Below are 22,543 nucleotides of genomic sequence, written 5' to 3' on the forward strand. Positions count from 1 at the left end.
AAGCTTTTTAAATCTCCGTTTTCTGGCTAATGAAAAAAAAATAGGGGAAGCTGAGTATTGCCTTGTGGGTGCCAGGTTCTCGGTGCTGTTTATTGTTAAATGGCCTGTTGCTAGGGAGAGGAAGCTTGGCATTGCTACGTGACATCATTACCTGGTGCCCACAGCCACCATTTCTGGGCTGGGCTGGGCTGTGAGCCGCATTTTGCACCATGAAGTCTTGGCAGTGTCAGCTGTGATTTGGTGGGCTGTCTCTCCTGAGTGGTGGCAGGGCCTGTGTCCCACTTGGAGGAAGCCAAGTGTTGCTTTGTGGGCACCAGGTCCAAGGTGCCGTTTCTCTGTAAATGGCCAGTGCATGTCACTGCAGCTCCTGCATTGAATGTCTGCCCCCTGGTGGTCAGTCAGTGTCATAGCAACCAGTTGGATGGCCAGACACTTAGGTTATTAGCCTTTTATATAGATAGATAGATAGATAGATAGATAGATAGATAGATAGATACTGCCTTTATCACAGGATGTATTTCATTTCTGATCTGGGTGGAAAAGTCTTTTTTGACTTTCTCTCAGGGCCATATTGTGTTTAGTAAGTGACCCATACATTTCTCTATGACTTAAGAACAGAATTTTATTACCCTAGTTCATCAGAAGGACAGATAAGTCTTAGAAAACTTAATTCTTAATTACCAGGAAAGGGGGACACATTGACCTCACATTGAACTATCCACAAGGCAAAATGACCTCAACCAACAACTTCACCCAATACATTTACCAAATGTATAGACCAACAAAATAGGCCTTTTGAGTTCTATTTCTTTTTTTCTTTCATAGTCATGTGTCTCTAAGCATACAAATGAGTAATATACTTCACTGTGAAGATGTTGCACCATAAATAAAACTCATATCTCAAAGTGACTGGCTTCACTTCAAGAATTCAGCCACTTATACCAAGGAAAGTTATTTGGGAAAAGCTGAGCTTGTTTTTAATCTTCTATATCCTCTGACTCCATAGTTCACATTAACTTTATTTGTGCTTAAGAAAGTTGGTAATATTTACCAATCCTTGCATTTGTATTTGCGTTATCTACTAACATGGCAGTTATGATAACTAAGATAGAAACGGCATAGTGATGACATTTCCAAAGAAAATGTCCTTTGAGTATTATATTGTAAAGCAATACATTTTATTTTTATTTTACCGGTTGTTAAACTTTATTTTTATTAACTGGAATGTATTACTATACAAGGGGTTGGTTCTGAATAAATTAGGGTTCCTTATCATATTAACAGTGGGAGATTTGAGAATCCTTTGAAGTTATTTTGTGTGTATGTTTATATTTAAACTAGAGGCCCAGCACATGAAATGCATGCACTGGAGGGGGGAGGGGCCCTCAGCCTGGCCTGTGCCCTCTCGCAATCAGGGATCCCTCAGGAGATGTCAGACTGACTGCTTAGGCTTGCTCCCCGCCTAAGCCATCAGTCGAACATCCTTAGTGCTGCTGCAGAGGTCAGAGAGGCTCCTGCCACTGCTGCTGCCCTTGCCCGCTGTGAGCTGGCTTCTGGCTGAGCGGCACTCCCCAGTTGTTCCGCTGTTTGGTCGATTTGCATATTACCCTTTTATTATATAGGACATTTGTAAGAATAGAGCCCATAATTGCCATCAATATTCTCAAAGAGGTCAATGAGTATCTGTGCTGCCCACCAAAAAACAGTGAAGGGCTATGAGTTTACAGTAATATTAAAGTGAACATAGTCTCTGGTGGTTACAAAATAGTCACAGGATGTAAAATACAGTGTATGAAATGTAGTCAACACTATTGTACTATGTGCATGGGTCATTTGGGTACTGGAAATATCAGGGGAAATACTTTGTAAAGTATATGATTGTCTCACCACTATGTTGTACACTTGAAACTAATACAAAATAGTGGTAAATATAAACTGTAATTGAAAAAACATATTGTAAAAAATTTTTTAAGAAAAAAGTGAACATTGCCTCCCAAGTTAAAAGGTGTTATTTTTGTTACTATATTAAGTAGTGTTTCCTTCTTCTCTTAAACTAGGGTTCTTTTCTCCCAACGCTATTCCATTCATGGGCTTTTCCAAATGTTTTCACTACCTTTTTCTAACTCTACATATTTTTACATCTACCTATTTGTCATTTGCCATTAAGATATTAAATTCCTCATTTTGCACATTTTTGCTACATACTCCATGTTATATTTTCTATATTTACAAAACACACTTCCTTACTTCTGTAAAAACTTTTAAGTAATATATATGAAAACTTGTATGCCATATGTACGAATAGCCAAAATAAAGAATAAAAGATATAAACAACCAGGTACAGAAAAAAGGAGGAAAATCTCCCAGGAACAAGGAGGAGATACACAGCTATTAGTTCTTAGGTTTTGGCAGCCAAGGAAAAACAGAAACATGAATGATTACATAGCTCTCCATATTTGATAATAAAAAACAAACCTATTTTTCAGAACAGAAGAATTTTCTGGCACAAACTTCTATGAAGAATATTTCCCAGGCCTCCTGGACATTGCTGACACTCCTCTCAAGAAGTTTATTAGCCTCTCTTCTCTTCTACCCTGGCCCTTTCTGTCACACTAGTAAACACTTGACTGGGTTGCAAATTATCAACAGTTTTCAGAACACTATTTCTTTCCCACAGGTTCATGGATGCCACTAAGACCTTTCACTGATCAACTCGTGTTCCTGATCAAGTCTTCTTGGCCATCCTCCTTGACAGATGGAGAGATGCTTCACCTGGGAATGTGGCCTAGGAAAAATGAGTTTGGGAAACGTTATTAGTGAGAGCATATATTTCATGTGTCTCTTTTGCTTATTACTCATCATGCACATCCTTTTTTTTCTAATTAGGAAGTGACAGTCATATCAACAGTGAGCTCTCTGGAGACTTCCTGAAATGTATACCTTCAAGGATGTTGATTAGGAAGAGATTTATTAAACCAGTTAGGGGCCAGTCAGTTGGGAACTGACATTCTGCTATGAAACATAAGAAAAATGACTTGCATCTCAACCTAATAAAAGACTATCATGTCTTTACCCAAAAGTAGATGGCCAGAAATTTACAATCTCTAATGCTCTTTCGTGTTCCTGTTAAATTTCATTTACAAAAGTCATCTCTTGGCCACCCACTCCAAGACACTGAATATACCAGGCAAAATTTCTAAAGTGTTTCCCCTCCAATGATGCCCTGCCTTAATCCCCTGAGAATATAGAGATTCCCATGATTATGTTGCCATATGACACAGCAAATTATAAGACAGGGAGATTATCTAGGTAGGCCTTATCTAATAACACCATTTAAAGCAAAGAACTTTAAAAAATGCTTAAAAATATATTCTTATTGATCTCAGAGAGGAAGTCGGAGGGAGAGAGAGAAACATCAATGATGAGAGAGAATCATTGATTGGCTGCCTCCTGCATGCCCCCTACTGGGGGATCGATCCCTCAATCCAGGCATGAGCCTTTGACCAGAATCGAACCAGGGACCTTCAGTCCACAGGCTGACGTTCTATCCACTGAGCCAAACCGGCTAGGGCAAGAACTTTTTCTAACTGGTGGCAGAAGAAATCAGAGAGATGTGAAGTATGAAAAGGATTCAACAGGCTATAGTAGGCTTGAAGATGGAGGGGGTCATGTGAGAAGGAATGCAGGTGGTCTTAAGGTGCTGAAAGAGGCCCCAGCTGAGAGCCAGCAAAGAAACAGGACCTCAGTCCCACAATAACAAGAAACTGAATTCTGCCAATAACAGAAACAAACATGGGAAAGGACCTTGAACACAAGATGAGAACGTTGTCAACCAATTCTTGAGCAAAAATTCTAGCCACGTTATCCTAGACTTTCAACCTGCAGAAATGTGAGAAACCAAACGGGTGTTGCTTGAAGCTCCTGAATTTGTGATAATTTCTTACACAGCAATAAAAACGAATGCATTGTGGCTTGTGTCTTTTTTCACTGAAGTCTAATCTCATGCCTATGCGCTCTGCTATGGAGGGTACATTTATGGAACTGAACAAAGAAAATAGAGGGATAAAGGGCTGCAATTATTAAGGGAAATATATGTGGTGCTTACAAGTTTGGAATTTATTCTAGGACAAGTGAGAAACTCTTAAAACTTCCAGTCAACAATGTGCCGAGGTTATGTGTGTGCTTTGGAAATATCTCTCTGGCTGCATCGTGGAGAACTGGTGTGGAGGAGAGGTTACTTTGGCTGCACAGTGAATAGATTCTGGTGGGGGAATCTGGGGGCAACAAGAAAGCATTAGAATAAGCTGTTGGATAGGGTAGCTTGGACTAATTTAGCTGCAATGAGGAAAGAGACAAATAGACTGATTCAAGGACATCAAAGAGGCAGAATTGGTATGTGGATATAATGACAGGAAGGTCTGTTTCAAACTGAGCCTTTCCCCTACCCTGTCCCCCTCATTCACCTCAACACTCCTTCCACCACTCTGTTCTACAGGAGCTATTTCCAGAGACGTGAGCCTGCTCTAAAGGTGGAGGGGCCAAGGTTCTTATACAGCCGCGGGTCTAGCCCAGTCTGTATGTCACACTTGGTTGGACTGGGGTGGTCACTAGATCCAAGTTTTACTAATAAGATTCTGTTTCATAAGTTTTGAATTGAGAGTAAGAGAAGCTAATCTTGGTCTCTTTTGATTGGTTGAAACTGAGGAAATATAAACTCCAGAATTGTGGGATAGTCATGTGTGTTGAGAAATGGAGTCACTCAACTGAAGAAAAAGGTATCGCCAATATACAGAAGATGTGCCGAGAAAAACAAAGACTAACAGGGAGAGAGAGAGAGAGAGAGAGAGAGAGAGAGAGAGAGAGAGAGAGAGAGAGAGAGAGAGAGAGAGAGAAGAGAAGAAGGAAGAGAAAAAGGAGGAGAAGGGGAGGAGGAGGAGGTGGAGGAGGAGAGGGAGAAAGAAACAGAGAGGTAGCTGTGAGCCCAATTAATTTTCTTTCTTTTTTCTTTTATTTCCCCTGTGAGACTCCCCTGCCCTAGCCCCTCTTCCTGCACTCTGGAACAGTCTCTGGTGTCTGTCCTGGCTCTGCCCAGAACTGCAGGTCTAGGATGTCTCAAAGAGACCCCTTCCCCCCTCTGTCTTTAGTGTCCCCAGAGGGGTTCCTAGGAGAGAGGGCTCCCCTGTTTCCAACATCCCTTATGGAGGAAATAAGTGATCCAAGTTTCACTACATCTTTTCAGGGAGCTTTGTTTCTTGCCCTGGGGCTGGAGTGGAAGTGAGGCCTCATTGCTTTTTCTTCATCAGTCATTTGGGGGCAGGGGGTGTCGGAGTCAAAAGCAGTCTTGGGGAAGACTGAAGCCTGAGGACTGAAAAGCCTTAGTGCAGATGAGCAGGGTTAGAAAGCCCATTTCTTGTCTGCTGCGTTCTCGGCCAGCCGTTTAGTCAAGATCAAGGTGGAATGTGCTGGGTTCAGGGCTCTCGGAGCTGTCCCTCACCCAGCAACTTCCTGAGTCCATCACTGATCTTGCCAAGGTGCTGAGTGAAGTCAGGCCCATAGAGGGCTGTGAGAGGGCCTAGGCCAGGGAGGTGGTGGAACCCGCAGCAGCTGTGGCTGTGTGGCTTGGGTGTGAGGTGGTGCTGTACCAGCACCAGCAGTATGTCCTGGCATTGCTCAGCAGGCCAGCCAGCACCGTGGCTCCGAAAGTGAAGTCCACCTCGCCAAAGCTGAGCGCAGTCAAGGCGGGTAGCCAGGGCCAGCTCACTGGGGCCAAGGCATCCACTCCTGGGCAGCTCGGCCACCTTGATGAGGTCCTTGATGACCCGCTGGGCCTGGGGCTGGCTTTTCGTGTACTCTCTGGACACAAGGTAGAGCTCATCTAGCACCTCTAGCACCTTGCTGCTTGTCTCGTGCATGAAGAGATGAGCCACAGACCGACCTGCCATCTTACTCAGTAGCTTCTCTGCGTGCAGTGCCAGACTCTTTGAGCTGGAGGACTCCATGGTTCCTACTCTGGGCTCAACCTCTGGTTCTTCATACAGTCACCAAGAAAGTGTATGGCCCCAGAGCCTCCTAGAAGTATGACATAGGTCAAAAGGAATAGATTCTTTGAGATGATAAGGAGGGGTTTCATATGCCGTTCTCAAATTGTCTGTTTCTTTGCTTGCTGCCCAGTTCCTTGAAATTTTGTAAAGTACAAATGGCTGGTGTGTGGGATCAATGGAGAAAGTTCTGAAGATTGAATGAACTTAAAGCTGGAGATGCCAGAGGCAAGCCAGAGACCAGCAGACCTGAGTGTGTTCCTGGAGTCTCCAGGGAAGGGTGGTACGTGGGGCAATGTTACCACCAGCATATGCTTCCAATGCCTAAGGCCCATTCATTTTCATTTCCCCATTTAATTCCTGGTGAGGTCCTATTGCATTCCCTCCTCTTGGGTTGTATGAGATTCTTATAACAAATCACATGTGGGTGTAGAAATGGATTCCTGTTATTTGTAACAAAAGGGGACCTTGCTTGAATCATTTTGATAGTATTGTTGTCATCTTTAATTTTTGATCACTCAATTCATCCTCCCATGATTCTAGCAATAACACTTCAATCATTTTTTTTTTTTTGGAGCCTCTTGCTTTTATTCTAGCCCATAAGGTTCATCGGGGCCCATCCCAAGCCATAGTAATTAGGTCAAGAAGGGAAATATGATCCAAACTCCATCAGCAATATTTGCTAGAACTATTGAGAGGTGTGAGAAGTTGAAGCATCTTGGCCCCCGCCCCCCCGCTACCCCCCTACACACACACACTGAGATCACTTAACTAGTAAGGATGACAGCCTGGCGCAGCTACTGATCATTTTGCAAACAGAAACAGAAAACCCTCCTGAGGATTAAACCAGTACAGAAGGCAGAACAAAAGGCAGAAAAAGCAAACACACATTCTTCATACATCACTTGTTCACCAAGATCCATGTTTCTAAAGCTCTTTAATTAATTAATTCATCAATAAAAGTTCCTTTTTTTAAAAGCTAGTTTGAAGTGAGTTTTTTGTTATTTATAACCAGGATGTTCAGATAAGCATGGATATTATTTCTCTGTATACCTTTGAATTGGTGAAGTTTTATTATATATACCTAGCACCAAATGCCTAGCACTCTATGCAATCTAGTAGATGCTCAAGGAATATCAGCTGATGCTGAATGAAGACAAATGCTGCCCCGCATGTCATTCTTGGACATGTCTTTTTACAGTCTTATACCTCTTCCTTAGAATAGTCTTCCCCATCAGTGTCCCATCATCAGTGGATTTCAGTCGGAAGGACTAGATGAAAATGGTTACTATTTAAGTTCTTGATATTTCTTGCTACCATAGCCAATCAGTTACAGCATTTATCCTCCAAATGCCAAATTCTAAGTAGTGTTTCTTTCTCCATCTCCCTGGCACCAGAGTAATGAGAACGCCCCAACTGAATCAGTGTAATAGCCTCCTGATGGATCTCCATGTCTCCAGACTCTTCTCCAACCCATTTAACACGATGTAATAAGCAACATCTATCTAGTCATGGTTTCTGGCTGTGAGCGTTACCCAAATTATTGATTAAAATTAAAATCTCCACATCTGTGAAATAAGCACAGTAATATTAACAGGTACTTACATTTATTTTAGTACTAGCTTTATACTTGGTGCTTTATGTAATTTAATCTTTTACTTTAAAAATTTAAAGATATATATATATATACATTATATATATATAATATATATATATTATATATATATATATATTTCTTCTCTGAAATCAGTATATATATATATACTGATTTCAGAGAAGAAGGGAGAAGTAGAAAGAGATAGAAACATCAATGATGTGAGAGAATCATTGATAGGCTGCCTCCTGTTCGTCCCATACTGGGGATCGAGCCCACAACCTGGACATGTGCCCTGACAAGGAGGGGCGGGTAGGGGGGGGAATCAAATTGTGACCTCCTGGTTCATAGGTCGACCCTCAACCACTGAGCCATGCTGTCTGGGCAATAATTTGAGGTACTTTTAAAAGTAAAGAACCCAAAGTTTAGAGAGCTTAAATAACTGAACTAAAAGTCACATAGTTAGCTGATGGCTGAGATTATATTCAAACCCGGGTGCCTGACTTCAAAGTCTTTGCTTAATTCCCTTGCCATTACCTATTGCATCCTTCACCTACATAATTCTTGTATTTTATGAGCTAGAAGACATACTAAATATGACCCTTTTAACTTGGAGAAATTGATAACAGTGAGTCACAAAAGCTGATTAAAGAAAATGCCCCAACACCCTGCTGCAGATATTCTACATACTGTTGTTTTCACAGGTTTGCAGTCTTGTGAAAAGTAACACATGGGAAAGTTTGCTCTCAGAACTGTGGGATGTGGCCTTTACTCCAAAATGCCTGCTCTCAAATTCAGACCGTGTCTCTGCCCACCAGGCATGTGTCTATGCATATGAAATCCAGAGAAGGTTACTCCAATGGACTAAACTGGGATGCTTTCCAAGGACTCAAAGTCATTGGCCTACACATCTTAGCTCAATTTGATTTGATTTGGCATAGCTAAAATGTTTTTTTTCATTCAATATATGAGTTTATGTTCTCATATAGTGGTGAGACTGAGCAGATCTAGCTATGTATTGCTATTATTCGCTTCCTGCCCAGTTAAGAAGAAAAAACTCACAAAGCAACAATTCCTTCTTCACAGAAAAAGCTATATTTATTTCTTAAAATACCTGATTTTTGGAAGTTCAGGGAGAAAACCTGTAATGGCTCTTTGAAAATCTCATTTCATGATGTGAGTGTAAGGCATGTTTCTTATCATGGAGAAGGGATTACTGGTGCAGACAAACTCAACAGGATTCTGTATATTCTGACTTAAAAACTCTGGCTAGAGTCCACCATTATTGATTCCTCAGAAGGCAGAGGGTACTAAGTATTATTAAACTTTGATGGAGATGAATTCAGAAGTGGATACAAAGTCAAAGATTACAAGTGCCCAGCGGACTCTGGAAAGGGTCTTGGGCAAAGGAGATTCTGAAATGAGTTTCAAATATGTCATGATTTCCATTGAGACAGTAGCCAAGATGGGATGAGAGAAAAATAAAAAGGAATCCTGGGATCATGTTGATATCTGCTTTCCCAGGTCCCCACACAGATGAAGTTTCTGTGGTGTCTCATGTGCAGAAACAGACACCTCTGCCTGATGGTACCGATCCATACACCCTCTAAGCTGAGCTGTGAGCGTGGGCTCTGGGCTCATGTCATCTGTTCTTGCGTCTCAGCTTCGTGTATTCCTTTAATGAATTCGTGCAAGTGGCTCAGTCTCCTTTATTTACCAAACACTTGCCTAGCAGTTACCCTGATCCAGGCCCTGTTTGAAACTCTTCATACTCTTCTAACAGCCCCCAAACATTGTTATCATTCCCAGTTTACAAACCAACTTGGTCATAGAGAAAGTAAATTCCCGAGATAGAGGGTGACAGGGCTAATGGGAGCCCACAGTCAGCCCAGGCAGTTTGGCCTGGAGTCCAAGCCCTTTACCACCATGCTGAACTGCGGCACACAGCCATTCTTCCCCAGGGCCGCGTGAGGCTCAACTGCGCGGATGCACACAAAACGTCCTACAATAATAAGCACGCAGCCACTGACAGTGTGTGGGGTCTGGAATTACTCTGTTGAGGTCTGTAATTACTCTGTTGAGGTAAAGCTACGTGTCTGCTAGGCCCTGGGTGCCACCGAGCTTTTTCAAACAGTTCATCCAACTGGCCCTGTCCGCACACGTGGACTTCTGCTTTAGTTTTCCCGTTTGACATTTCTGTTTCCAATGGGACGGTGACCCAGGCCTGACCTCCGGTGCATTTGGCTGGGCTTCCGACTGTTTTTGTCCCTGGAATCAGGTGTGCGTGGTCACAGGTCTGATGTTCCAGGTTTAGCTACACTTCACTTGTTGATTTACCCCTGCATGTCCTTGAGCAGGTTTATATTATTCCAGGTGTAACTACATAGGAAGGTTTTCCGTGACCTGAAGTAGCCTGGTAAATTAGAAAAGAAATAAAGTCAAGAGTCCCAGACCCAGGTTTGAATCTCAGCCTCAGCAGTGTGTTCTTGGGAAAGCCAGTTACCTGCTTTGGGACTTGGTTTTCTCATTGGTAATGACAGGAATAAGAATTTCTATTCTCCAGGTCATGGTTAGGAATTAAACATGATATCGTATGTGGATGGTGGATATATCTAGCACTGTGATCAACAAATTTCCATTCTCTCACCTTCTAAAAGTAAAGAGGAACTCAAATCTGGAAAAATAACTTAAGTTAACCTTTGCATCAGACAATACACTCAGGTTCTCATACTGCTATAGACTGGGATTGCTGAGCAATGCTGGGGGACTCACCAAAGCTGATGGGTCATGCATGGCTTACATCACTTTTGAGTACTTGCAACTAAAATATTTAGAAACCATTACACTCCATATGTTTGTTCATTTATCTATGTATATGTGTTCTCAATGTTTATACTTATAATGCTATTGTTTGCTTTGTTTTGATAAGATGCCCAGTTGTTTGTGCTTGGGAATCCTAAGAAACAAATTGTTCAAAAGAAGTTCAAGTAAACAAAACATAGCATAAATGCCACAGAACACAATCATGGATTTCATCAGGGCTTAGAACACGGTGAGAGTAATGGAATCGTAGGGTTTTCCAGTGATGCCTGAGAAAGAGCCTGGCTCACAATTCACTGCTGGCAGGGGGCAGGGGATGGGGCGTTCAGTAACTGCAGTCCTGCAAAACTGAGCAGGAACCTCTGAGCTTTACTTGTTGCCATTAATCTGAAAATAGCTCCTTACTAATTTACAGTCATTTTTTTGTGATATTTAAAGAAAGTGGAGAGAAAATCTAATCACTGAGACTGGAGACTGGCACAGCTCCATGTGCAATTGGTTTAGTGAGTGTGTCTGACTATTCTTTATGTACTTCGTTCTTTGTACAAGATAGTTCTTAATTATGCAGAAACAGATAAACATGCTTTATGGAAGCTGGCCTTACATGAACTGAGAAGGAAAAATGATCAGTGGCATCTAATCTGAATTGCAAATACAGTAATTCCTCAAGTTGGTCTACATTCTTTTATAACTAAGATTGTGAGTTCTTGGTTCAGGTGCCAAAAAATTGAGGTGAATAGTCTGATCTTGGTCAAATTAGGTTCTATTGAATGGAATTCATGAAATCTTTGTTATAGTTACTGCATTTTCAGGATGATATTGCAACTATAGGTATTTTATAAAAGTTAAGTTTTCTGTCCATTTCCTTATCAATTTGAAACATGTGCATCAGGTTCAAATTTCAAGTCTTGAGTAAAAGTATCAGGAGGGGGTCCTTGTATTTTTATCATAAAGACATTTCCTGCAGAGACTTTTTCAGTCTCTGGACCCAAACAGGGAGACAGGAAGACCAGGGGAAGATAATGAAGCTCATTATGTGATATCCATTCAAACATATTAGTATGAACATATTTTAGTACTAGGAATTCTCTTCTATGAGGGTTCCTCAACTCTCTGGCATTCTTTGCTACAATTCAGCTTTGTCTTTAAAGACTCCTAAGCAAATTGGGGCCAGGTGTGAATTAAAGGAAGGACCAGAGCCCAGATGGAAGCTGGGCTGCTTCTGACAGTCCTGATCTTGTTGTGGGTGGTTCTCCTTCCCAAATGTTTCTTCTAGATCAGTGATGGTCAACCTATGACACACGTGTCAGAGGTGACATGCGAACTCATTTTTTTGGTTGATTTTTCTTTGTTAAATGCCATTTAAATATATAAAATAAATATAAAAAATATAAGTCTTTGTTTTACTATGGTTGCAAATATCAAAAAATTTCTATATGTGACACGGCACCAGAGTTAAGTTAGGGTTTTTCAAAATGCTGACACGCTGAGCTCAAAAGGTTTGCCATCACTGTTCTAGATGATCATAAAGAAAAAGAAACAATGAATTAGAGGATGTCTCTCAAAGGCTCTGCTAGTATTAAAAGACATTATTAGAGTTAAGTATTGGAATAGAATCAAATATAGTTTGTGTCTTGTCCACTGAGCTCTTCCATTGTCCCTTCATGTGTGGGGTAAAGCCATTGAGACAAGTTCTTAGTGACAGGGAGGAAGTCACACACACACACACACACACACACACACACACACACACACACACGTGTATGTATGCATGCCTACTGATAAAGATACAAATGGTTTGCTTCTTACAAAACACTTGGACAGTTTAAGTCCCCCGGGTTAATGTCTCTTCCCTTAAGCTTGGTATTTCATCATTTTCTATGTACAAAATACAGTTTCACATTCTCCCTGTGCCCTACATTGCTTTCCAATATTGAATGATATGAAAAGTCAAGCAACATTCAGTTAACCCACATCTCTAAGTTGTCCACAGGGATTGAGCACCTCCTCTCAAAGTGCCCCACAACACAGAGCATTCTCAAGACGCTGACTGGGAAGGGAAGAATATTGCAGACAAAAGGAATAGCAAGTTTTCAGATGGAGTCAAGAAAGCAAAGCAGTTCAAAAACGTACAGTTCAAGGCAAAGAGGAACGCTGACGTTAGTTAGACAAATGGTACACCAAAGGTCATGATGGATTTTTGTAAGCCTAGCAAAAGAGTCTGGAAAGCAATGAAATGCATCATTAACTGAAAAAAATGTCAAGCACATTTGTACTGAGACTTATTTTACTAAAGAGTTGTGTAGTCATTGATGCATTCCAACCTGGGCTGTTTTGATCAGGTGGTCATTTGTTGAGAGAGGGGCTGGTGACACAGATAATGAAGATCTGGACACTCCAGAGCAGTGCTGTTTGCACACTTCTATACTGTCAGTAACCATCCGTCACATGCCTACTGAGGACTTGAAATAAGGCTCCTGCAAAGAATGGTAATTGCCTTAAGAGCAGTGGATAGTGAAGGAAAAACAGAGACAGCTGTGTTGGGGATTAAATGCTAAGAAATATGGCAGAATTCCCAAATACATTGTGCAAATCCAGAGCAATATTACGAAGTCCAGTGCCACAGACACACCAAATCTACAAAGTAAATGTGTCAAAGTTCAGAGGCATATTCCAGCACAAGCTGGCAAGAGTTAAGAAGCAGAGCAGGCTTGTAGAAGAGTCAGAAAAAGTCTTTTGGGACTGATTCATTAAAGCAGAGTTGTTTTAGAATCACAAGTTGTACTCCCATAGTTTTATCTTTACTGGTCTTAAATGAGAAACAGACTGAAGTAAATACCCTTTTACCTATAGGGGAATGAACTAACCAAGAGGAAAACAAACTAGAAGATACTTTGAGTGTCTTACTTCTTGTGCATCTACAACTGCTGGCTGTCCACTGGTAAATATTTCCCACCCCAAAATGAGCACCATTTATAAATGAATATGAGTCCAGAACTATAAGGGGAGTATATGTGTGTGTGTGTGTGTGTGTGTGTGTGTGTGTGTATTCCAGTTTCCATTCAATATTATTTTCAGCATAGTAGTTAGACAATTATGTACTCTACAAAGTGTTCCCCTCTCATTTCCAATACCCACCTGACAATACATAGGTATTACACTATTATTGACGGTATTTCCAATGTTGCACTTTACATCCCTATGACTATTTTGTAACTACTTCTCAACCCCTGCACCTTTTCACCCAGTCCCCCAACTGCCTTCTCCTCTGGCATCCATCAGTCTGTTGTCTGTATTATGAGTCTGTTTCTGCTTTATTTGTTTATATTGTTTTTTAGATTCCACATATAAGTGAAATTATGTGGTAGTTGTCTTTCTCTGACTGGCTTATTTCACTTAGCATGATACCTCTAGGTCCATCTGTGCAGTGGCAAATGATAAAATTTTATTTTTTAAGGCCTAGTAATATTTCATTATGTACATGTACCACGGCTTTTTAAATCACCTTGTCTATTGATGGGCACTTGGGTCGCTTCCATAGCTTTGCTATTATAAATAGCACTGCATAAACATAGGAGTGCATATATTCTTTCAAATTAGTGTTCTGGGTTTCTTCAGATATATACCCAGAGGTGGAATTGCTGGGTCATAAGACAGTTCCTTTTTTAATTTTTTGAGGATCCTCCATACTGTTTTCCATAATGGCTGCACCAATCTGCATTCCCAACAACAGTGCACAAGGGTTCCCTTTTCTCCATATCCTTGCCAACATTTGTTGTTTGTGGGATTTATTGATAAAAGCCATTCTGATGGGTGTGAGGTGACATCTTATTGTGGTTTATGTTGCATTTCTATGAGGGGTTCCTTTTAAATAATTACTGGTGTTTTTGCCTGTATACCTAGACTCTGAAATATTTCAGGCAACTGATCAGGAAGAATTGAGGCAGGCCTGTAGAACTAATTCCTTCTCTTCATTGAGTCATAAGTTCCTCATAAGCAAACTATGGGACTGGGTTTGTTAAACTTTCAGGAGGAAGAAAGAGCACGTTCTATCAGCAATTGAGTACTTTTAATTTATTTTTTTTTAAGTATATTTTATTGATTTTTTACAGAGAGGAAGGGAGAGAGACAGAGAGTTAGAAACATCGATGAGAGAGAAACATTGATCAGCTGCCTCCCGCACATCTCCCACTGGGGATGTGCCCGCAACCCAGGTACATGCCCTTGACCGCAATCGAACCTGGGACCCCTCAGTCCGCAGGCCGACGCTCTATCCACTGAGCCAAACCGGTTTCGGCAGCAATTGAGTAGTTTTAGACAAAATCAGATAAAAACACATTAGAAAGTCAAATCTGCTAGAGATATATTTTAGAGTGGGATTCTGTTTCACAGTGAGCTAAAACTGATATAAATTTCTTAATCATATCACTTTTAGACATAATACCTGATGATAGATTCCAGCATTTCCCGTTGTTTTTAAATGTATTCTTTTCAATATAACCATAAAACTAAATGTTAACCATCTATTGCATGCTTACTTTCACCTTTGCCCTAATTATAATGTTTCTTATCCTGACTTTTAATCATTGGTTTATGTATTTTATATTTTTATTTTTCACTCATTTTTAAATAATAAGAGAAAGTGGTAAAAAAATATTCAAATAATTTTACAACACCATTGCTCAGGATAAATTTAGCAATATTGCATGACCTATAAGAAGAGATAGTAGAGAACAAGTGTTTTCCAGTTGAATACAAATCCCTAAATCTGGTCTAGGAAAGGTCATGTTAGGGTGTCAGTACATAGTTTACAAAACCACAGATGTGTTAAAAAGCAATATATCAGAGTCACGAGCAACCTCTTCTGTTCTCTGTACTTCAATATATTTTGACTTTTAGTTTAGATTTCCAAGACATTTGTATGTGGCAGGAATTAAGAGACAGAGGGTAGCTAGGCAATCAGGAATGGGACCATGGGGGAGGGAAGAAATAAAACCAGGAAACACAACTAGGTGGAGTGACTAAGGCACCTCAACTGGGTGGGAAAGGAAGGGCGCACATGAAGGGCATGAACTTTAAAATCCTATCTAATAAAGAGGTGATATGCAAATTGACCATCACTCCAACACGCAAGATGGCCGCCCCTGTGTGGTCAAAGATGGCCAGCAGGGGAGGGCAGTTGGGGGTGATCAGGCCGGCTGGGGAGGGCAGTTAGGGGCAATCGGGCCGACAGGGGAGCAGTTAGGCATCAATCAGGCTGGCAGGGGAGTGGTTAGGGGGTGATCAGGCAGGCAGGCAGGTGAGTGGTTGGGAGCCAGCAGTCATGGATTGTGAGAGGGATGTCTGAATGCCCGTTTAGGCCCGATCCAGGTGGGCCTCTAGTGTATAGATATTGCTAAGACAGGCAGCATGCAGATAACCAATCAAAAGGCAGTAAGGCTTATAAACCAATCCCAAGGATGTTGCTAAGGCAGAATTCTTTAAAAAGACCAATCAAGAGCTAGCACGACTGTATCCACCCCCTAAATTAAGAAATGCACACTTCCTCTTCAGCTCTCTCTTCTCCTGGCATGCAAGGGGTTCCTGAGGTTTCTGTGGCAGGGGAGCACATCCCTGTGCCCACGTGGCTTATGGCCATGTGGGACTCTACCCATGGACTAATAAACTTTAATTCGCATGGATGCTCTCAATAAACTTTGGTTCTGCTAACCGTTTTTGTCTGCGACTTCATTCTTTGATTTTGAGAGACACCGAACTTGGACTCAACTCCCGACATTTTGGTTTCAGGGAGACAAACCAGGGGACCTTCAGTAGGGGATGTTTAGGTTAAAAGAGGTGGATATTGATTGGGCAGCACAGGTGAAGGAGCAGGGAAGAATAACAAGGATTACTGAACACCACCTGGATACTTAAAGATGCACCTAATTACCTCACTTATTCCTCACAGCAGCCCCTTCACTCATCACAGAAATATTCTTTATGCACCTTTAATGTGCCAGGCACTGTGCTTGGTAGAGACAAGGCTGGACAAGACCAAACCAGTTTCTACCCTCGTGAAACTCATATCTAGTATAGACAACAGACAAAGAAGTAAATAGACAAACAAATTTCAAATTGGGATAGGCACCATGGAGGAAACAAGTGAGTTGAGGTAGCAAATAATACGAGGAAACTACTTCCTATAGGAAGATCCAGAAAGACTATTTTTGAGAAAGTAACCAAAGGAAGACAACCCAAGAAATAAACAGAGCTGTCCATGCAGGACACAGAAAAAGAGCAGGATGGCATGTGCAAAGACCCTGGGATGAGAGAGATACTATGTCTAGTGCGTAATGAATGGGGTGGGGGCTAGAGTAAAAGTGGAAAGATCATGAGGAGGCTGTTGGTGTAGCTGAGAGATGAGATTTGCCAGATTTAGAATAGGAGTATTAGAGATAAAGAGAAATGAACACTATTACTGAATATATATTGGAGGCAGAGATATATTTCCTGGTGGTACTTGCCCATATACTTATTAATATCGCCTGCATAACAGTTGAGAAACAGCCTAAAAATTGGGAAATAAACAAAACTCCTATAGTAAGTAACTTCCTGATGGGTTATGAATGCTGCCTTCCTCAATCCCTGTTCACTGCATCACACTCCCTGGCTTTATTAATTCAAAATCAATGTTGGTTTTATAGAGTTCTAAAAGTGAAAGCTTTTGGCAGTCTAATGATTTTGAATTATAATTTGCTTTATTAACCAGGACAGCTTATCGATTTTCATTTCGTAAATTCCTAGCTTCATTCCATCTGAAAGAGGCACCCAATCCGAAAAGATCTCCAGATACATTTCTTCTGTCCAAAATGTCAACACGCTTTTGCATTTCTTCCAGAAAAGTGCTGTGTTATCACCAGCAATGAAAAAGTTTGCATTGGCTAATGCAGGAGTCTGTAGCAACTTTGAACCTGAACCATACGCTGCTCTTACCATATATCTCAACTGGGTTGCTTGAGTGACCAACCTGCTTTGTCAGCTTTGCTAAAATTATACCTGGACCTGCCCATGTTTAAAGTGGCCCCAGGGCTAGTAATCTTCCACCTCGCCAAGTAAACCAACACATGGAAAAGGGTTGGAGTCAAAAGCTGAGCTGGAAATTACCCTGCCCTTTTTAAACTCAGAACTTCTGTAGTTAATTTCTTCCCTTTCATTCTGTTTACTGTTGAGACTCTGGGGCGTGTGCTAGTGATGCTCACCAGGGCTTCCATTTCTCCTTTTTCTTGGCTCATGGCAGGATTGTACTTCCTCACGCTCTGTGATTGGGAAGGCACACCACTTGTTCTAGAAGTATCTAGGAGCTGCTGGACAACTCCCCCGCCCCCCTGCCTCCTGCCTCTGACTGCTGTACAACCTGGTCTTAGAGAAGCATGATCATCAGAAAGGGAGGGGGTGAGATACAAGTGGACCTGGTGTGAGTCATTCTTCACACCTTACTCCCTCTCTCAGCCTTCTTTTGTTCAGCTGTGAAGGAGACAATAGCAGAGTTTGGTATGACAATGTAGTATGCCAAGTGCTGAACAGATGCCAAATGATAGATGATGTTCAATGAAAATAGGTGGTTTTGTGATGGATAACGAGAAATATACTAAAAGTCTAGACACCGGTTCTCAACCTGTGGGTCGCGACCCCTTTGGCAGTGGAACGACCTTTTCACAGGGGTCGCCTAAGACCATCCTGCATATCAGATATTTACATTACGATTCATAACAGTAGCAACATTACAGTTATGAAGTAGCAACGAAAATAATTTTATGATTGGGTCACAACATGAGGAACTGTATTTAAAGGGCCAGAAGGTTGAGAACCACTGGTAGGATATGCTATGAGGCCGAATGGAATCTGAAGAGACTACAGAAATGAGAAAAAAATTGTCATTGATCCCTTCTCACTTCCCTTTTCTCCCTGCACACTTCTTCCTCGACACTGTCCATCCCTCAGTGTACCCTGACGCTGTCTCTCCTCTCCCCACTCCTCTGTCACAGCCGCTCCCAGGAAAGCATGTCTCACTCATGAAAGCACTCATTAAAATAGCTGCATTCTAACAGGATTTAAGTGAAAGGACTAAGGCACCAACATAATGCATATGTTTAAATATTGTAGACATTCTTTGTAAATTTTTAAAAATGTCACTTCTCTTTCCCGTTTGCACCATATGTATTCACATTTTTCTCTGATTCCTGCACCCAAGTAACACACAACCAAGAGGATTTCATTCACTGAATAAGTATAGGAGGAAAGAGAAACAGAGAAGAAAGGAGGGAGGGAGGCAAGGAGGGAAAGAAGGAAGAAAGGAAGGGAAAGAAAAATTCCTATTAAGAAAAACAATTCTAAAATCAGGTAGAGATACCTATCTTTCTCTGAATGACCTGATAGTGTTCTAGCAGCAGAGATTGGGAGGTCTTGGAGTTATTCTGTCCTTGTCCTTTTTCTCAGTAAGTACAAGGTGGGGCAACAGTAGGTTTACAAGTTGTGAATTTGCAGAACAAGAGTATAGTCTTGTATTGCTATTTATTTATTATTTTCCATATCAACAACTGCAAACCTACTTTTGCCCACCTTGTATAGAAGGGATGGGAAAAATTTTTATAACACTTCTTATAACATCACTAGAAATTGGTCATTTATTCCCAAAGCAGAACCTCCTGCTTGAAAGAGTTTAGCTCTATTTGATTTTGTCATTTATTTATGGGTAGAATTATTACAGAAACATATTTTAGGACCACTGATCTCATCACTAATGGAATTGTACTTTTGTTCTTTGAACAACTAACCATATATCTAATGTAAACCAAAGGGACAAAAGAATTTCCTCATACTTAGTCTAGGATTGGTCTTAGCTGAACTTTTCCTGCTTATGCCATGTCAGGTAGCCATTTTCATCCTCACCTGAGAACTAGTATGACCTCTACTAGTTTGGGCAGCTATCTCCTTCATGGGAAAGGGTTCATTTTTTATATAGTTGCAGAGTCTGGAATGTAAAATGTAAAATTATTAAGTGCATAGTGTTATCAAATAGATCATATCAATGCAGTCCCTCTAATTCCTATAATTATTAGCATATAGAGATATACCCTAATTATAGGCATTTACATTTAGGTTTCATTGTGAAACAATTTCTAGAAATTGATTTGTTCAACTGTGTACCAGATGAGTAATAAATAACTGGGTGCTGGCAAAATCTCCCACCGTGACTGTGAAAATGCAGCAAGAGTGTTGATACAAAAATAACTTTAGAAATATGTTGAAACATTCACTATTTTTCCAAAAACAATTGCATCACTTCCTAGAAACATAAGTACATGGCTTTTCAACCATTGTGTGTGTGTGTGTTTTATATAAAGTATGGGAGGAGTCTTTAAATACAGTGATGAAATGAAAAAGTAGTCAATGGAATTTTACTAGCACAACCTAGAAGTCAGGATCAGATCAACAATGTATGCACAAGAAACAAACACTGAACGTTGTTCTTTGTGAGCCCTTGGAAGCCGCCAAAGCACAAACTGGAATTGCACCGTACGTATTCACATTTTTCTCTGATTCCTGCACCCAAGTAACACACAATCAAGAGGATTTCATTCACTGGACTGGACATCAGAGGGACTATGAGAGACAGTTGACCTGAAACCCAAGATGATACTTTTATTAGCAGATAAAGCAGATGCTTATGCCCTTTTGTATATTTGGTTTCCCAACTTACGGTATTCTTATGCTCTTTTGTAAGTTTGTCTTCATATAGGCACAACACTGTAAATAAAAGTCCCAAATAAGCAAGCCTGACTCAAGAAGGCAATAACTGGACCACCACTACCATCTGTGTTCAGGAGTACCATCACATACCTGCGTGAATGCCCTCTTGTTCAAATAACTTTAAAAATCCTTAGTCATCCTTTTTCAGATGGGTAGCATCTGGGTCCCTTCAGATTTCAGCCATTAGATGAGTTTATTGCTGGGATTTAAAAACTACCAGAAAAGAAATCTGAGTGTTCAAAGCAGTGAAATCAACCTGTGTGCATAATGGAAGTGTAAGAATTCCTAAAACCTCTTGCCCAACATAAATAGAGCAATTTGGTTTTAGTCAAATTTGATTATCGTCCCCACCACTTGCTTTATGAAATGTGTACTGTTTGTTTATTTGTTTGTCGGAAAAACTCGCAGCTATTTCAACATTAGGAATCTGACCACTTTCGAGTTATCTTTCTTAATTGGAGCCAAGGGTTGTGTGCATCATTGAGATTTTTTATTCAGTCCATAAACCTGTTAAATTCCAGAAGCTATATCATGTTAGATCTTATGATTTTGGAGTTTAGATTTGGCTTCCTCCCTAGATCAATCAACCTTTCTGTAATGAATTGAATTGTGTTCCTCAGCCCAAACCAAATTAATATGTTGAATTCCTAACTCCCAGGACCACACATTGTAACTTTATTTGAAAACAGGGTCTTTGCAGATGCAATGAATTAAGATGAGGTCATACTAGAGTTGAGTGGGCCCCTAAACCAGCATGATTGGTGTTCTTATAAAAAGGGGACATTTGGACAGGAGAGAATACTATGTAAGATGATGTGACTTGCCTAACAAGCCAATGAATGCCAAAGATTGTGAACCTCTAGAAGCTAGGATTCTGCTAAGTTGGGAAACAAAATGGGATCCACAAACTCAGGCTACTCCTTAGAAAATAGAAATGGAGGTAATGATGTCAGGGGAAGAACAGCAGTCAGCTACTGGATTGAGTGATGTCTTTTCTAGTCCTAGGAGAATAGGAACTAGATCAGTGGTTCTCAACCTTCCTAATGCCTCAACCCTTGAATACAGTTCCTCATGTTGTGGTGACCCCCAATTTCATTGTTACAAATTGAACATGATTAAAGCATAGTGATTAATCACAAAACAATATGTAATTATATATGTGTTTTCCAATGGTCTTAGGTGACCCCTGTGAAAGGGTCGTTCGACCCCCAAAGGGGTTGCAACCCGCAGGTTGAGAACTGCTGAACTAGATGAACTTCCTCCACTGCAGCTACACTCCCAACTTCCAGCTCTCTGGGCCACATTTGACAAATGTAGTTCTCAAGCTCTAGTGTGCATTACCAGGAGAGTATCTAAAACATAGATTCCTGGGCTCCAGCTCCAGCTCCAGGGCTTCTGATTCAGTAAGGTCCAGAGTGGGACCAAAGATTTTGCATTTCTGCCTATTGAAAATTATTCCTAAGTGATGCTAATGTTGCCAGTCCAGGCATGATACTTTGAGAACCACTACACTACATAAATGTTGTCAAGCCTCCCTGATGAAACAAATCACCTGGAAGGAACTTGTTTTTAAGGAATACAAAATCCCGCCCTAGCTGGTTTAGCTCGGTGGATAGAGCGTCAGCCTGCGGACTAAAGGGTCCCAGGTTCGATTCTGGTCAAGGGCATGTACCTTGGTTACGGGCACATCCCTGGTAGGGAGTGTGCAGGAGGCAGCTGATCGATGTTTCTCTCTCATAGATGTTTCTAACTTTCTATCTCTCTCCCTTCCTCTCTGTAAAAAATCATTAAAATATTAAAAAAAAGAAATACAAAATCCCAGGTCCCTTGCCAGATTTTTTTCTGGCTCATGACCTCCAGGGAAAAATACCAGGATTTTCTATTTTTACAAACGTTGTGCGATTAATATGATTAGGCAAGTTTGGGAAATGCTGCATCAAATCTCCACGAGTTTCATTTTAGCATCTGTCATTTTCCCACTTACCAATGGGTAGGTTTTGCAATATGGTATAGTTGTGTGATAAGTTAAGAGTAGCACAACCCCTGGGTTCTGTAACCCTAATATGCTGGCCCTATACCGACCAAAAACCCCCACTCTTCATTTCATGAACAGGTTCTCTGGGAGACAGTCTTAATACCAACTGGTCCCAGTAGTCCAACTCAGTCCAGAGACCATCCTGAAACAGGCTCAGATGACCTAACCTTCACTGGCAACTCTCCTCCTTCTTTTCAGCTCCTTCTTATCTCATAGCCCACTTCCTGCTCTGAATATTAATGGGGGCTCTAGCCTCAGGCTTTTTCC

General features: G+C 41.0%; 1 protein-coding gene and 1 pseudogene across 1 annotated transcript in view; both read right to left on the reverse strand.

The window, feature by feature from the left end:
• Positions 1-1,580: 1,580 nt before the first annotated feature.
• The window catches only part of PTGER3 (prostaglandin E receptor 3), a 109,063-nt gene continuing 88,100 nt past the window's right edge, over positions 1,581-22,543 (reverse strand). Inside the window, exon 4 of the mRNA XM_036347329.1 lies at positions 1,581-2,785. Coding sequence (XP_036203222.1) covers positions 2,692-2,785 — 94 coding nt within the window. The 3' untranslated portion in view covers positions 1,581-2,691. The remainder of the gene's footprint in view (positions 2,786-22,543) is intronic.
• LOC118677461 lies at positions 5,469-5,999 on the reverse strand (annotated as a pseudogene).

Source organism: Myotis myotis, unplaced genomic scaffold (genome assembly GCF_014108235.1).
Source record: "Myotis myotis isolate mMyoMyo1 unplaced genomic scaffold, mMyoMyo1.p scaffold_m19_p_2, whole genome shotgun sequence".
Lineage (NCBI taxonomy): Eukaryota > Metazoa > Chordata > Mammalia > Chiroptera > Vespertilionidae > Myotis > Myotis myotis.